Source organism: Sinohyriopsis cumingii, chromosome 15, assembly GCF_028554795.1.
Source record: "Sinohyriopsis cumingii isolate HCF-2022 chromosome 15, ASM2855479v2, whole genome shotgun sequence".
Classification (NCBI taxonomy): Eukaryota; Metazoa; Mollusca; class Bivalvia; order Unionida; family Unionidae; genus Sinohyriopsis; species Sinohyriopsis cumingii.
The window spans coordinates 45,196,009-45,212,210 of NC_142975.1; the positions used below are offsets into that span (position 1 = coordinate 45,196,009).

Sequence of the window (16,202 nt, forward strand, 5' to 3'; positions counted from 1 at the left end):
AAAACTATATTAGATCAAAATGGTAGTGCAATTTCGTACCAAAACAATTAACCCGAGCTTGGTACATAAACAAAATTCAGACTATTTACTTAAGTCAAGGTTTTGTGGGAGTCTGTAGATAGGTTGATGCTATTTTGTGATATTGAACTCACATGGCCGCTAAAGATTAAATAAACTCTTGGTAACATCTGTATCAGTAGTGCATATCTAACTTCTGTAAGTTCAATTACCAAATTCAATCAAAGCTTTGAAGGAATGTTCATCGGAGCATGCTCAAACACAACTGATGTGATGTGGCTCCTCATCCAGTAAATATATGCCTTCCATAGCAACGAATCGGAAGCCTAAAATTTCGACTCCGTCTCCATCCAGATCATCGCATCGAAAGTTCAAACAGTCATGGCAAATATATTTCATAGCATGTGATACAGCAACTATTTGTTTCCAATGTGAATCTAATAGCAATGGTGTAACTTTCTTAGTAAACGCAATAGAAAATTATTTTACACTTCTTACAGCAAACATTAAAGACTGTTGTGATAAAAACATAAATAAATGTTTCCTATCTCATGCTGTATCAAATTTATTTCTAGGGTGGTTTCCTTCGTAATGGCATGACATGCTTAACAACCATATGCAAAACCTGTATTCAAACTCTTCTTCCGAATGATTCCAAATTATGAATGGAATGGTTGCTAGGACATTCTCAACATAGATGAGTAAAATCATAAATCTATTATATAAGGACTGTGTCTGCAAAACAGCCTGAGGAGACCCATTAGTACAGGTATCATAGCGTGAACACAGCTCACATCGATACGGATGATGGTAATGCAATATCGAGTCCAACTGAAATTACAAAAGCAGATACAGCTAAATACCAACAATGCCAAACAACATATCTTGAAATTGTCCTATCATGGAAGTATTTCTACTCGATGTAACTGCACGTATGTCTATTTCCACTCCACCAACCAACCCGTGTGTATTTTAAAAATCCATTGTATAGATAGTACCTTTTAATTTTGGCTCTCCCTCTCCCCGTAAAGAATGATGCGGACTCCCGTGGGAACTTGTCTAATTGCAATATTTACGTCGATACAAATGTTTGCATGTTAACTTTAGTAAGCCAGCTCAGGCCTCCTGTTATGTTTCCTCGATATTAATATTATAGGTCAAATTCACTGCCCAGTCGTTACAATTAACTCTCAAATACAAAACACTGAAGTATTCAGTATAGAGTTCGTTAGGTAGATACTGACAAATTGTTCATATTGTGGCTGATTTTAAACCAAATACCGACAAAACATGTTTTTACAATAATTTTATAATAATTTTAACATTTTCGTAACTCTGTGCAAATTCCAGTGAAATATATAACAACGAGATTCGAAATTCATGAAACTTTTTATATCTTGAGTGCACACTCTTTGTGTGTCTGCTTGTGTGGATGAGAGGAGGGGGGCCCTGTTATGTTGGGGTGGGTTGTGGATGAACTTAACATTTATAAAACTTTCATACGTACTATACGATATCTATATCTGTACTTTGAAGTAACAAACTTCATTCCAGAGACGTCTTGCATATAAATCAAAATACTGAGTATCAAAATCTTAACCTGAATGTACAATGAATGTGAAGAGTGTTCCCATTACGAGCTAATAGTGCGTTGGGAAAATCAATGCTATTTACTTTAGCTTTCAATGTGATAATATTGATTTAAATATCAATATTTTGAAATCCTGAGCGGGGTTCTCTTGAGACTTAGGGCAATTAAGACCTGAATGTAATAAGTGAACCTTTGCAGAATACTCCATTCTTTCTGCAAGTCACCAAAGTTCGTGTGACAGGTACGTCGGTACTCGACCTTATTAATAAGGTGATGAATACAACTATCACTAGGGAATGAGTAGATTAAATACACGCAGTGCGAGCGACGGCTTCTAATGGTATATATCAATTTGTGAAAATTCATTTGTTCTTCAGATCACAGAAGATGATAAGCATACGAGAATCCACGTTGTAATTATCCTTCTATTCCAAGGTACTTGTATTGAACTTGCGTTCACGCACCTATACATCAGCAGACAGCGTGTGACTCGCACGTTTGTTCATGCTGACGATATTGAAATATACATTCATATTGATTCGTATACAAAATAATGTTTACGAATAGTTTCTTACTCCAGTCATTCTAAGCTTTTAGACGTTAGAGAAAAGAATCTCTTTTAAGGTCTCAAACGATAAGTAAAGGTTTATACATGTAATTTTAGTAACTTGTTTAGAAGCTGTTGCACTTAACTTAATGGAGAGCAACACATAGAACTATTACTTTTTATTGTTTCAGAAAATGCAAAAATAACATAATAGTGTTACAAAGAGAGTTGACTGGATGATCTGCTATTTGAAATGTCACTACAGCCATTGCAATAATAATTATTATTGATTCTTAAGCAATGACGGAAACAATATCTTTTTAAAAATAAAACAAAACTGCAAAGTGGTCAAGTCGTATGAGTTTCAGATCTATTGAGGAAAAAAACTAAACACGCTCATTAATTCTACCAAACTGCATAGACACATTTTTCAATACTGCCTTTGTTCCGTCTTCAGTCTGTAGTGAGTCTACGCTAGGTAAAATATGAATCTTGGCAATCACTGTACATTCATCAGTTTATGACTAAAATTGATCAAGCATTTCCCTCGTATATAACTGCGAAGAGCCGTTAATTTCAGACATATGAATAAGATTTAAGATTTAAGAATAGGATTTGAAAGAGATTTGTACTAATCTTTTGTTTTAAATGAAAAGGCGACTTGTTTTCAGTGTTATAAAGTTAGATCCATCCATATCAACCGTATTTTGACCACACGTGCCAATTAGTTTATTTCAGTTGTTTTGGTTTTAAATATGATTTAATTTCATGGCAATTGATGCATATGAAAATAAATAAACATAAATTAAAATAAAGTGTCTTTTTACTTCATACATTTTTGTCATTGATGAGAATCGAGCTTATTCGAATTTTGATGCAATTACCGTGCAGTGTGTTTCGAAGTAAGTAGTTCAACAGCGTTTACCACGCCTTCTGATGCATAAGCTTTCATTTTCTTTCGATTTTCCGGCAATAGCTTGTTAGGCAAGCAAACGAGAACGGTTTATGATTTCCCTCATTGCAGTACAATCACCATGCGGTTTCTCTGGATGACACAACGTACCAACTAACTAAAAATATGCGAAAAATACAATCAGGAAGCCGCCAATGATTATGACGATGAAAAGCAGGACCATGACAACCACTTAGCCGTCTCCATGATATTAATTTTGATAAGGGCGATGTTAAAAAGGATTATTTAGAGTGATTTCATGATTAGTAGTCTCGATGATAACCCCAACAAATAATTAAATTTTGGAAACGTTTGAAAGATAACATCCGATATTTATACTTAGTAAAGAAGTGTTTTCATCATCAAAGATATTCTTTACGTGCGGAGAAGTCAGTGAAATTGGTCAAAAGTCATAACCTTTACCAATATATCAAAATAATCTTACATCTTTGAAATATGTATCTTAGTCCAGTCCTGCAGAGTTGAAAGAAAGCACTTTGACACGATATCTTTGAAGGGTAATACACTTACTTCAACTTCAAGTACAGAATCATTGTTTCCAAACTTAAAACTGTATCACATAACCCATCAACAACTTTACAAATACGGTATATTTGACTTTCAGGTATATTCTGGAGTAGCCAGCATATTATAAATGTTATTCCCAGGGTGTTGCAGGACACTAACATTTCAATTTAAGCCTGCATTGACCAATAACGTAGCAATGTAAAAGATTAAGAAATAGTATTGCATAATGGTTATGATGTCATCGTGTTAAGATTTGCGAAGGAGAATGTGATACTCTTGTTTAGATTTTGTTATTATTCTGATATATTTTCTATTTCTACTACGTTTTCAATGAGTTCAGAGTACTGAAAATTAAGACAACATCTTAGAAAACAATGAAACACACGAGTTTTGTTAATAGATCGTCCAAGCTAAATTGTGTTTGTCCTCTTTCACATGATTTAACACAGATTGTCGCTAAATTAGACACGATAAACATTGAATCTGATTTCTATTCTTTTTGTGTGATTTTCATTTTATAAAATTAGAGTCACATATTTTTCGCATTTCCTATAATTTCTTTCAACAATATAATATGTAGCTCAGGCTGATCTCCACAAACCATCTCCACATATATCTCTCGGGAAACTAAACAATCCAAACTAGTCGCCTAGATTAGATCGTTACAAATTATTTCCGTTGAAAAGCACCACATATGTCCATAACGCCAATGGGCAAAATTTAAAAATGGAAAACCAACAAGCCATGACCAGTCCATATGTTATCTACTTACCATAAACGCAATAGCCGATAATACAATTTCGTTTCTCGTGTGCTCTCGATAAAATGACTAAATTTTTGTAGACCTCGCCCAGCATGAGCAACAATGTATATGCTTTTGTTTAGCTAATTACGCCATGTAATCGTTAAAAATGGGAAAATCGCAAAGCTTTGGCAACTCTGAATTATCTCCATAACTTACAATGGTTAGTGTGATATTCATACACGCGCAAATACCAATGAATATGCATGTGCTTGAAATATGTCGGTTCCATTGTCAGATATTATGAAGATATTTATTTAAGAAATAAACTGCTTGATGTGATTACCCCCCTCTCGAGAAGAAAATGTGCAACTGAACTATAAAACCTGCAAGACATTTTGACTATCAATCCAAATTTGACAAAATGGACCAAATTAATTTGTATTTTTTCTTCTTTAGTAAATAATCCGTAAAGATCTTATATGATACATTCACAGAGACAGCAACTAAAGTCTCCACACATATGATAGAACATCCGAGTTCTTTTAAAGCATAAATATTGATGTGAGAAAACCCTTTAACCGTGCTACGAATTGTGGGTGTTTTTGCATATTTGAAAACAGTTCGGATTTGTATCGTTTATCCACGTGCAGACACGTACATTAGACTGAGTGGAGCAATTTTTATCCGCAGCGAATTCTTGTTTAAGTACTGTGTTTAACCTATGTCCATATCGCAAAAATATCTGTTCGGTTATGCTTGAAAATAGCGGATAATACCATCCGCTAGAGCTGTAGATGTCGGCGAGAAACAGCGCATATACATAATTATGATTTGAAATTGATGTAATGGTAGTTTTATCATCATGCAATAACTATTTTCTTTCTTATAATTTATTCGCATATACATGACGATCTTGACTCACAAATAGACGAAAACCGTCCAAATCTCGTCTGATGCGTTTGATCGTGGTCTGTGACTAGCGTGATGTGAATTACTTCTGTTTAATTTAGACACTTCTGTTTTTCCCGACGTATAAAAATGGAAATATTACATTTGAAGAAATGACCATGGGTACGTGATATGAGGACGGTCTCTGCAATACCTCGCCGAATGGATTTAATTTGTTGCCTGTATTATTCTATAGCGATAATGGTGGAGGTACTAAAAACAAACGGGGGAAATGATAAAGGAAATATAATGTATAATGTTTCTCAATGCACTTTTTTGAAACACGTGAGAGCTATGTAGTGAAATACAATAAAAGAACAAAGTAAAAAGTTGGTAAGAAATTTTAATCACAATGAAACTGATTTGTTTCCTATAGAAGAAAATGAAAAGAAGTGACGCATTGTTACAACGATTTGAAACCAACTTGACTCGTACCTTCTTAATTATTGACCTTTATTATTGAGACCCCATTTCGCATGTTAAACAAGACGTACAAAAACAAACAACAACGTTAAGCCCAAAACAAATTCGAATACATAACTGGCACTGACATTATATTTCCTTTGCATTGAGAAACAAATTGGTTGTTTGAAATGACAAAATCATATTTAGACTAAATAATATCAAACTTATCCGTCTTCGCAATATTAGTTCTGATCCAGTTTTGACGGCTTTCGAAAGGAATGGGTTGAATCGTCATTGGCGGCTCAGTTCCCTTGGAGTGTCGTCTGTCTCTGGGTTTTTTGGCATCATCGGCTATCGGCTGTGCAGGCCTATGCGCGAGTGACAGTCCCTAGTGCAGACTAGTACAAACATACTGGGAAGTTGCTTGGGTTGCTACCGCGAACTTCGTTCTTTCTCGTTTCTCTGCAGCCAGCTGGCCTTCCTCACATAAGCAACTGCTGTTTATCTAATGTATATGTTCTTATAATATTTAGAAGAGAAGAACAAGCACAATATTTATTGATGAACTGAAATTGTTTGCTTACATATAAAATGCTGATGTTGATATGAAACGCGTGACTCAGTTTGTGACGGAGATAATACAATTTTGGTGGAATATTAATAACACAATTTTACTAAATTGCGGACGATAAAACAACCCGAGTTCACTACAAGATACATTTGTGGCTAAGAGCGAGTAAAATATTTTGGTGCGTTTTGATATATTTAGTACATAACAAAAACCCTTATTTTCAGTATCCAAGAAAAAAGGAAAATTACTTGTCTTTAAAATTCCTACTAATAGTTAGCACACGAAAAGAGCTTAGATTTCGTGTAATAATAATGAATGTTCTGTTAAAACTAGATACGTAAATAATCAAACGTATCATCTTACTGTTATTGTGTTTTCAAGTACAATTTGAAATATCTTTATAGTAACACAGTTAATGCTGGGTTTCTTTTAAGCCTTTTGTTAATTAGGTATTTAAACTATTCTTTCTCCAGCAATAAGTATGGTTATATATATATATATATATATATATATATATATATATATATATATATATATATATATATATGTGCGTTTGTTTGTATGTGTACGTGTGTGTGTGTGTGTATTCCTCATTACTTTATGATCTTCAAGATATTCTGAGGCACACATTACATGCTAGTTTTACTACTGTTCTCGCGCGAAGTTAAGTGACACCGAGTCAATGACTAGTGACGATGTACTTATTCGACAAGTTTTAGACCTTCGGCAAAATGAAACTACTGTGACGAACGTGCGCGATATATAACTAGGTGGGTTAAAGAACTCAGAAACTGACGAAAGTGACATAAACTGAAAACTTCCTCTCACGTACAATGAATACATGCCATGTAAACAACAATTTATAAAAAAAGGTAATACGGAAGATGCGAGATGGACATAAAACCTTGGGTGCTAAGTTTAGTGTTATTGTCAAAGAAACGAATGGCAAATAATTCCGCACAAAAAAAATACCATGAGAGAATCAGCACCAAATTAAACATAAAAACAACGCAGCTGAAGAAATCTGTCTAAAATCAGTTGATAGTATGTGTCAATTATGTGTTGCAGTAACGTCTCTTCATTCCCCTGGAAGTAATAACAAAGAAAACTAACGTTTCATTAAATTCGGAACATCTTGAAGGCTTTCCTCCATGCGCCATTCAGCACGAAGCACACTCAGAGTTCAAATCATATCCAGATGCCAAAATTCAATAGTTTTTTTTAAATGTATTTCGAACATGCACCAGTATGTGCGAAACGTACAGTTAGCTGCATTGTTCTTCTTTTCCCAGAGTGCCTTCTTATCAGGGAAGCTGGCAATTTGGCGGTGTGTAGGTGCTGAGAAATAATTAACAATAATTCATATTCCGCGATATCGGAACTTTTTCAAAGCATTGTCAGGACGACGAAACAGATATTTATCGACGCCAGGTTGACGCCTGGATAATAGCAATTTGGAAATCTCCCGATCGATCTATCTCTCAAAAGCTGCTGCGAATTTGTTACTAAACAAGATTCGTCCTATACCGATATCTTTTCGCACTTTCTGGTACATGGAGTATTGCGTTTTCTGGATGGAACATTCATGTAGGATGTTAATGTCCCATAACACGTGACATTTATCCGATATCAGTAGCTTACTCATATATTTTACACATTACGAAGTCCTTGACGTCGCGGTCGTCTACAAACTTATGTGGCAGCTTAATTTCAGAATTTCAGAATTACAACACTCTACTAAGTTTTAGAAGCCATATTTTCATACTGATATTTTTATTTTAGATTTTGCCAGACATAATACGGCATTGATAAACGTTATCGTTCTGGAATTCATCGATCAGTCTTACGTGTCAAAAGATGGCATGTGTATAATATCAGACGTTTAGATATGTAACTTGCTTTAGAGGACTCGAGAGCACAACTTGCAAAAATAGGAAGTAAGTGATCATGGTATACAAGAATCATCGGGACAGTAATGAATTCCAATGAAAACGGGAAAATGACGGCATATATAGCAATTTCAGATTATTTTAAAGTGCATAAATACTCCAAATATTGCGCCTGTGTTAGTTTTGAAAACAGATCTAAGTGAGTTACGATGAGTATATATAACTATTTTTACATAAAATTAAAAGCTCTTTTTATGCGCTAATATTTAGAACACGTCACATTTGCCAATATCTAACTAGTATAACTAAGACAATGCACTCTTGTAGAAACATTCACAGAGTTTCCACAAAAATATATTGCATGGCATGAATTATATTAACGGATCTAAATACATTGCATGTTGTCCTGTCTCAAGACAGGTTTGAACTTCGTTCTAATAACTTATTAACAGCCATATGTTCGAACGCGACGTGAGGATGAAAATGGAATTAATTAAATTTACTCGGGACGGGGAAATATTATTAGATTTACTGGCTCCATTGCTTCTGAAACTACCGCACTTTATTCGCGATCACAAAACAACGATGACGTTGTTGAAAGAATAAACTTCGTGTTGCATTTTTAAACACGTTCTTCATGTGGTATGCGGCACACGTAAACAATGAGAAAATAGAATTTGCAATGCCCATAACGTTTGTGAAACTTTCCATTATAGAATCTCCTACCACTTGTAAAGAAACTACTTTTAAGCCAGTTTATCAACTGTAGCGTAATGTCGTGATTATTATTAACAGTAGTAGTGTTAGAAGTAGTAGTAGTACCATTGCAGTTGGTGTCGATGATAGTCCAGCTTTATCCCAGTATGTCAACCATTCGATGTTTCTATAACCCATTATATATTTTGACACATAACTTACTTGTTAACATATGTCAAGACGCCACGAATGCAGGGGCGTAAAGTCGGAGCATCACTACATACTGGAATGTTATTTCGCGACATTAATTTATGTGATTTATATTTAATTTAAATGCTAATCTGTACCGTCTGACAATAGTAATCTTACATGTGTCTTATCTGAAATAAAATTTCTGAAATTTGTTGTATGGTTTACAGAAACACAATCGAAATAAGGTCTATGGCGTGCCATTTAAATGATAAAGATGGCAATATTTTAATGTAAAGAATAGTACACAGTAATAGCTCTTGTAAAATGGAGCGTCACAAGGTTAAAGGTAAAAACGTTTAGTCGAAATACATGGAAAAAAATATATAGTTACAGATATAGACATTTTAAAACATGGGATAAAATTTGTTGCATAAACCGCATTCCCTCAAAATGTTCAATACTGCCTCACATGGTGCAAGGCCATACACTGTATTTCCCTAGCGATGTTTGCACACTGGTTGATGTACACTCTACAGAAAGCATGGTTGTCAGGTATATGTGTCAGATACGCGATCAAAACAATACCAGCTCAAATATTTGTTTTATATTAAGGATGTCGCTATCCAATGATGTTTTTGTGGAGTTCTCATTCCATGTATTTTGCAAAGTATATAGAACATGCTCATTCTGCAAAGTGAAAAAGTTGGAAACGTTTAGTTTTAGTTTCTTCAATATAGAAGGCATCCAGCTCGCTTCATAAATTTCTTTGATATGAGTACAAAAATATCATTTGTTATTTCGTTGATAAGTCTCATTGTGCAATAAAATTCTAAATATATATCTAAAACGTAGGCTAGAGCATCTAAGGAGGAAAATAACTCCAAGCAAATCATGGATGTTAAATATTACCATTCTAACGGTAACTCCGTTAGAATGCATAAAGATTCCGAAGTAGTAATGGTGAAAATCCAAAAAATCTATAAATGATATTAAATGGTGTCCTTTTACAGTTCCATAACATCTTTTATTTCAGAAAGAAGTGAACATCAGTAATTGCTCACACCATGACGCATATATATTAAATCAAACATGTCTTCCCAGGCAACTGAAAACTGTTCACTTGCATAGTGGCTTCAGCCATGCCTCACTGCATTTATGAAGTGCATTGTGATGTATTAATAACGTGGTGTTCGTTTACGAAGTGCTTCAATAATTGGGAAATTCGAATCACAGAAGAAACACGATGTAAAGTGAGTGTCGTTGACTGGTTAGAAGTGCCCGTCACATTACACGGACATATTAATGTGGTTTTCAAGTTAACACGACAGGGAATATTAGTATCGATCACACTATAACTTTAAATTCGTTGCAGAAATAGTGTTATGGTTTACCCTTAGGTATCTCAAATGCTGTCAAACCTTCAAGGATTTTAGTAAAATTTTTAAACAAACCAGAAAATTCTGGAGATGTTATATCATTGTGCGCTCATGAGGGTTAAATAATGTTAAATAAAACAGCATATTTTGAAGATGGCAATAACCGACAAGTGCAATAAATAGTAGCTAAATTGCATAGACGGTAAACACGCCACGTATTATCACCGACACTCTAAAGCAGCGGCATGACACCTCAAATCGATTTCTTGATATCAAAAAATGTCAGAAATGTAAATCAATCCCACCGATAAAAACAAAGTGATCGATATCCACACAATCAAATTTAGCATTGCAATATCTTTATGCTTGGTAAACAACGGATAAATACCCTTGATAATATAGGCCTGTATACAAAGAACTGCGTAAATAATGATGCTAAATATTTCTACCCTTAATAGAAAGTGAGAGAATAACCTAGACTGAAAGAGTCTCGCAAACACTTGAAAGAACTAATGATAAAAAGTACATAATACCAGCACAGAGTCAAAATCGACTTTCGTTAGCACTTCTTTGTCTGGCTAGCACAAATAATAGGATATTTGGTTAATTCTTGCTGGAAATGATTCAGTGATATGCATTAATAAAAGTCACCACATGCTGATTATTAGACTGAAGAGTGGCAAATAAACCCATTTAAGCGTGTTGATATCGGACTGCAGACACCTTCGAAGTTGGATGTTTCAATCAAAACTTAAATTTATACGGCTCAATCCCTGTTTTTTTTTTAAATGAGCCCATATTTAGTACATCATAAAATGGTCTGAGTTACCGCCTTTATTGTTCTTTTTATAGATTACTATAAACCGTTCCTTGCATTATTTATTTTTTAAAACTACTAAGTAGAATTGATCTCATCAGAGAAAGGAATGTTAACCACCAGGATAAATAGGAACAATCTACCCATTGGCGGTAAATATGATAAATAAAAAGCCTCAATTACTGGCGACAAATGGAAACATTAATGCGTCAGGAGCTTGTCAATTTATACAACCTGTAAATGAAGCGTGATATTCTTATGTGAGGTAACGAACCATGTGTTTCACCTATGAATCGCAATCTGCAACATTTTGTTCAGGAGCGACAACTTCCCAATAACTTTCATAATAAAACATTGATCCAGCAAAACTATCGGCTTTCGAAAACAAGGATGAACGAAAATTCATTACGATGTCTTTGGTCATGACATTAATCAGATGAACTATTCACTTTTGTTATTTTCTGTCAGAGGAAAACGATCACTAGTGTCATTTTACTGTTTCGCTTTAATGACTTTTCTTCTCATTAAGATTATATTGTTGTAACATTTTGTTATAAATATTTTATTTATTTTGTTTCGTATTTAAAAAAAATATTGACAAATACGAGCTCTGTTTTATCTTTTATATGAATTGTTTTATTATCTGTAACATTATACCAAACTGCATAAGTTATCAATATAGTCTATTTGCCATCACAGCTATTCATAAACGATCAAATGAAGCAAATAAAAACTTCAGTGAATATTGTACATTCACTGGGTCCTGTACGTTTAGAATAATTTCAGATGCATCTTAAATGTGATCCGGGAGACTTGTTTACTCAAAGTCAGCGGCTCATTTTGCACTTATTGTTAGGAATAGCGATAATACTTATACTTACGTTTGGTGATACATATGGGATATATTATTTGTACGTTTTCAAGATAAAACTATCTGATAATTGTATTTTGGTATTTGATAACACACCAATGTGCGATAATTGTATTTTAGTATACGATAACACACCACATATGTGATAATTTTATTTTAGCATATGTTAACACAACAAATATGTGATAATTGTATGTTGGTATACGATAACACATCAAATGTGTGATAATTGTATTTTGGTAGATGATAACACACCAAATGTGTGATAATTATACTCGTGCGTCCAAAATGGATATGTGATAAGTAGACTTTACTTTTCAGTAGACGATTATGAGACAATTCTTCCTATGTGTTAAAGTACGTGTGTAACAATTATATTTTACTTTTCAAGAAAAGAATATGTGATAATTGTGCCTTAATATGTACCAGAGCAATACATATGTGATTATTTATGATAGTGTGAAATTACTCGTGTTATTGCAATTCGTGTGGAAAATGTGTTATAACTGTAGTTTAATTCTCAGAAATTAAAAATGTGTTACATGCACTATGTTATGTGATGACATACAATATGTGATTTGCATTGAACTTTATGTAATACTTACATGTGATAGTCAATGTGTGACAACTGTACTTAATTTCAGAATATACGAGTGTACTTTAAATATATGTGCTAATAAATATACAGTTGTGCTTCATATATGTCCAGCACAACTCATATGATACCATTGTACTTTAAAACATTAGGTAAAACAAAAATATGAGATAAGTGTAATATAGAATCTTAAAAAAGTTTGAATATAATTAACCTACCCTGCGATATCGGTGTTATAACAACTTCCTTACAAGAATTAGCTTTAGTAAATCTCCATCTAAATTATACTCATTCCAAAATGCTGTTCGTGACTATATATCTCAATTTAAGAGCTCACAAGCCAAACACAATAATTCATTATTTTGTAAGATAGTTCAGTTTATAGTTCGTTCTAGGGCACGTTCTTGGGTCCAGTTGTGCAGCATTATATTCATCTCTGTTACAAGGAGACAACTCTCTCTCTCTCTCTCACACACACACACACACACACACACACACACACACACACACACCTACTGTCTATATTTAAATAATAATTTAGGAAGTTTATAATAAACAGTTTGTGCCGATAACTGCCGAATGTTTCAACAACCTGTACCATAGGTTTAGTATACTACTGAGTAGGAGAAAGGAAGTCAAAGTCTTATTTTGTTTATTTGTGTAGACTATCTCGGTATCGTAATGTAGCAGATGTTGCAGAAACTATATCATTTAAACCTGGATTATGCAACTGTATTATTAGCATTTACTGTTCTATTTATTTTGGTCCATGAACAAGGTTTTGTTTTAGGTTTTTGTAAGTTTTAATGCAAAATATTAGTTTTGCGGTTCAGCAAAATTAAATTCGTTCTCTTACACTTATAAAATGATTGCTATGGTTACGGAATAATTTCTGTTGCTAGGGATTTTGGTAAAAAAATCACCATGATTCGTACAAAAGTGTGCCACTCTTTCACAAGTAATACGGTTAATATTTAAATAAGCTTCTTTGGCGAGGTACATAAATACAGTTGTCTTGCACATAACTCACCAAGTCCTGTATATATAAAACTTGATTGCAAACGTTTGCTCTAGTTACTCTATGTTAAAACGAGAAATGCAAGCAAAACTATGTACTTGATTGTTGCAAACATAGTAAACGAAGATACAAGACAAAGGCTTGCTAAATAAAACATACTCTAAAGGTAAAGAAAACGATTGCACTGTCTACTGTTTTGCGGGCAATGGAACAAATTAGACATACTCCGCAGGGAAAGAAATGACTCTTTTGAGCTTGACAGGAAACATGTCCATATAAGACCGAATATCCTCATGTTGGCTTTTAATTAAAGATCAAGAAACATTAATCGTTGCTTCCCGAGGATTGAGTATTAATTAAAATTGTTCGTGCTTTCAGGCAATCAATATGTTGTCACGTGTAGCGTTGCAAAACATTTATCACAATCTGAAGAAAAATGTATAACACTTTATAAAAAAAAAACATATTCATCGCAAACCAAGCATTTGTATTAAGTACTGAAATGCCCGTATGTTGAACGCGTAGGATATGTACGCTGTAGTCAACAGAAAAATGTTTATCAAAGAAAATATTCGTAATGTACATGTATTTAGTTATAATTGATGACATATTACATCGCCAAAATCAAACTACTCTATTCCGCACAAATCGGATATTGGTAGGAAGAATCATTTCACTTAATATCATGTCACAATCATTTATAAAATAGCGCGTTTGCAATTTCTGTAAAGCTAAAGCGTATTAAAGTGTCAAATAGCAATCTTCCGCCATTAGGAATCCCTCTAAGGCTATCATATATATTAATCGCCTCACCATATATATACAATTCTGGATACAAACTAAATGCTAATAATAATATTACGTCTCATGGTTTTCGATCAATTCTGATTTCTTCATAGTTTGTTATTCTCATATATGCTGAAAACGTATAAATGTTTTCCATGCCAATAGGATAAAGAATTTGCATCTCAACATTGGCTATACCTGATATAGTGGCGCTAGACCTTATTAATCAAAGATTATTTGATGAGTTTTGAAAGAAAGCAAGTCTGTTGTAAGCAGAGAGACATTATTATATCTTGTTTCGTTTTGATATACAAATTCCATAAGCCAACAATGTGGTGTCTTTGTGAAAATGTTAACATAAAAATGTGTCAATATAATTCGTGATGTTTAGGATAATCAACTATGATTTCTCTTTTTAAATATAAAACGTGACAATTTTTAAAATAGTTGATGAACCCTGAAGGATTTAAATAACGTCAAATTTATAACATATTTCGATTCAAGTAAACACCAAGTGCAAATTACTTTGTAGAAACGCTCGGATATTTTTACCTTGTAGAAACGATAAGATAAGCGAAAACCAGAAATGAAGGGTAAAATATATTAATTCTTTTGTGCCCTGTAACTTGCGATAATAATTGAGAAAAAAATAAATACCTTTGTTTCCGTTGTCAATGCAGCTATCAGTGTTAAACACACACAAACTTTTACGATGGAAACAGACATCCTTCGAAAGTTTTTGAGCAGATTGCTGAGATATCACTTTGCAAAGACAGTTGGGGTGCAAAATCTCAAGGAAACGATATGTATCGTTTTCCTTGCTTCAGTTAACTTTTGGATCCCGGTCTTCAAATTCTTGAAAGAAAGTGTATTGTTCCGATGAAAAGACTAAATGAATTTTTACAATGAATCGTGCCGAGTGTATAGTCTGAGATTCACATTTGAGGATAACTCATGAATATATAGTCCTGATGCACGCCCACAAAATGCCATACATCCCAAACTATTACCAATCCTCGAGTCGTTGCAATTAGTAACTTCAAAATCTTGTCAGTAATACTAAACAGCCAGTACTATTTTCAATTCATTGATATGTTATATTTTGTAAATTGTAAACGTATCAAGTTATATCTAGACTTTAAAAATGTTGCTCATATGAATCTATCATACTCTGGCAAAAAACGTGTAGGCCATATACGGTAAACATTTCAAGAACTGTAGGCATAAGAGGGTGTGTCTTGGAATCAGATCGAGTAATTGCTGGAGTTGGGCGCATGCCACATAAATAAATTATTAAGCGTCTCAGGTGAAAGTTGAAATCAGATTCACAAACGTGTTTCTTGTGTATCGGCACGATCGATTGGGCTGATGAGACACTGTAGGCAATGTGCGATGCAGGAATGGCTTGAAGGAGAAATCATAATGCCAAATCATCCCCTAGGATTATTGGGAATAATAGCAGTCACTTAACGTCTTCGTGATCTCTTGTTCATTCTGACGAACTTTCCGTAACAAAATATATATGGCATGTGCCATAAGTACGCATTTAAATGTACATTATTATTATTATTATTATTATTATTATTATACCCACGCACGCCTCTTTAATCCGCCAATTAGCAAGGTGCAAGTATTATTCTGGTATTTCCCTAACTGC

The 16,202-nt window shown here is 33.8% G+C and overlaps 1 protein-coding gene across 4 annotated transcripts in view; it reads right to left on the minus strand.

Moving 5' to 3' along the window:
* LOC149781724 (uncharacterized) overlaps nt 1-15,503 on the minus strand; it is a 35,501-nt gene extending 19,998 nt beyond the window's left edge. The window contains exon 1 of one of the 4 annotated variants that reach the window (XM_089935823.1): nt 15,203-15,503. In XM_089935823.1, coding sequence (XP_089791949.1) covers nt 15,203-15,271 — 69 coding nt within the window. In that variant the 5' untranslated portion in view covers nt 15,272-15,503. The remainder of the gene's footprint in view (nt 1-15,202) is intronic. The other 3 variants (XM_089935825.1, XM_089935824.1, XM_089935826.1) reach the window with 3 other exon arrangements.
* Between the last annotated feature and the right edge of the window lie 699 nt (nt 15,504-16,202).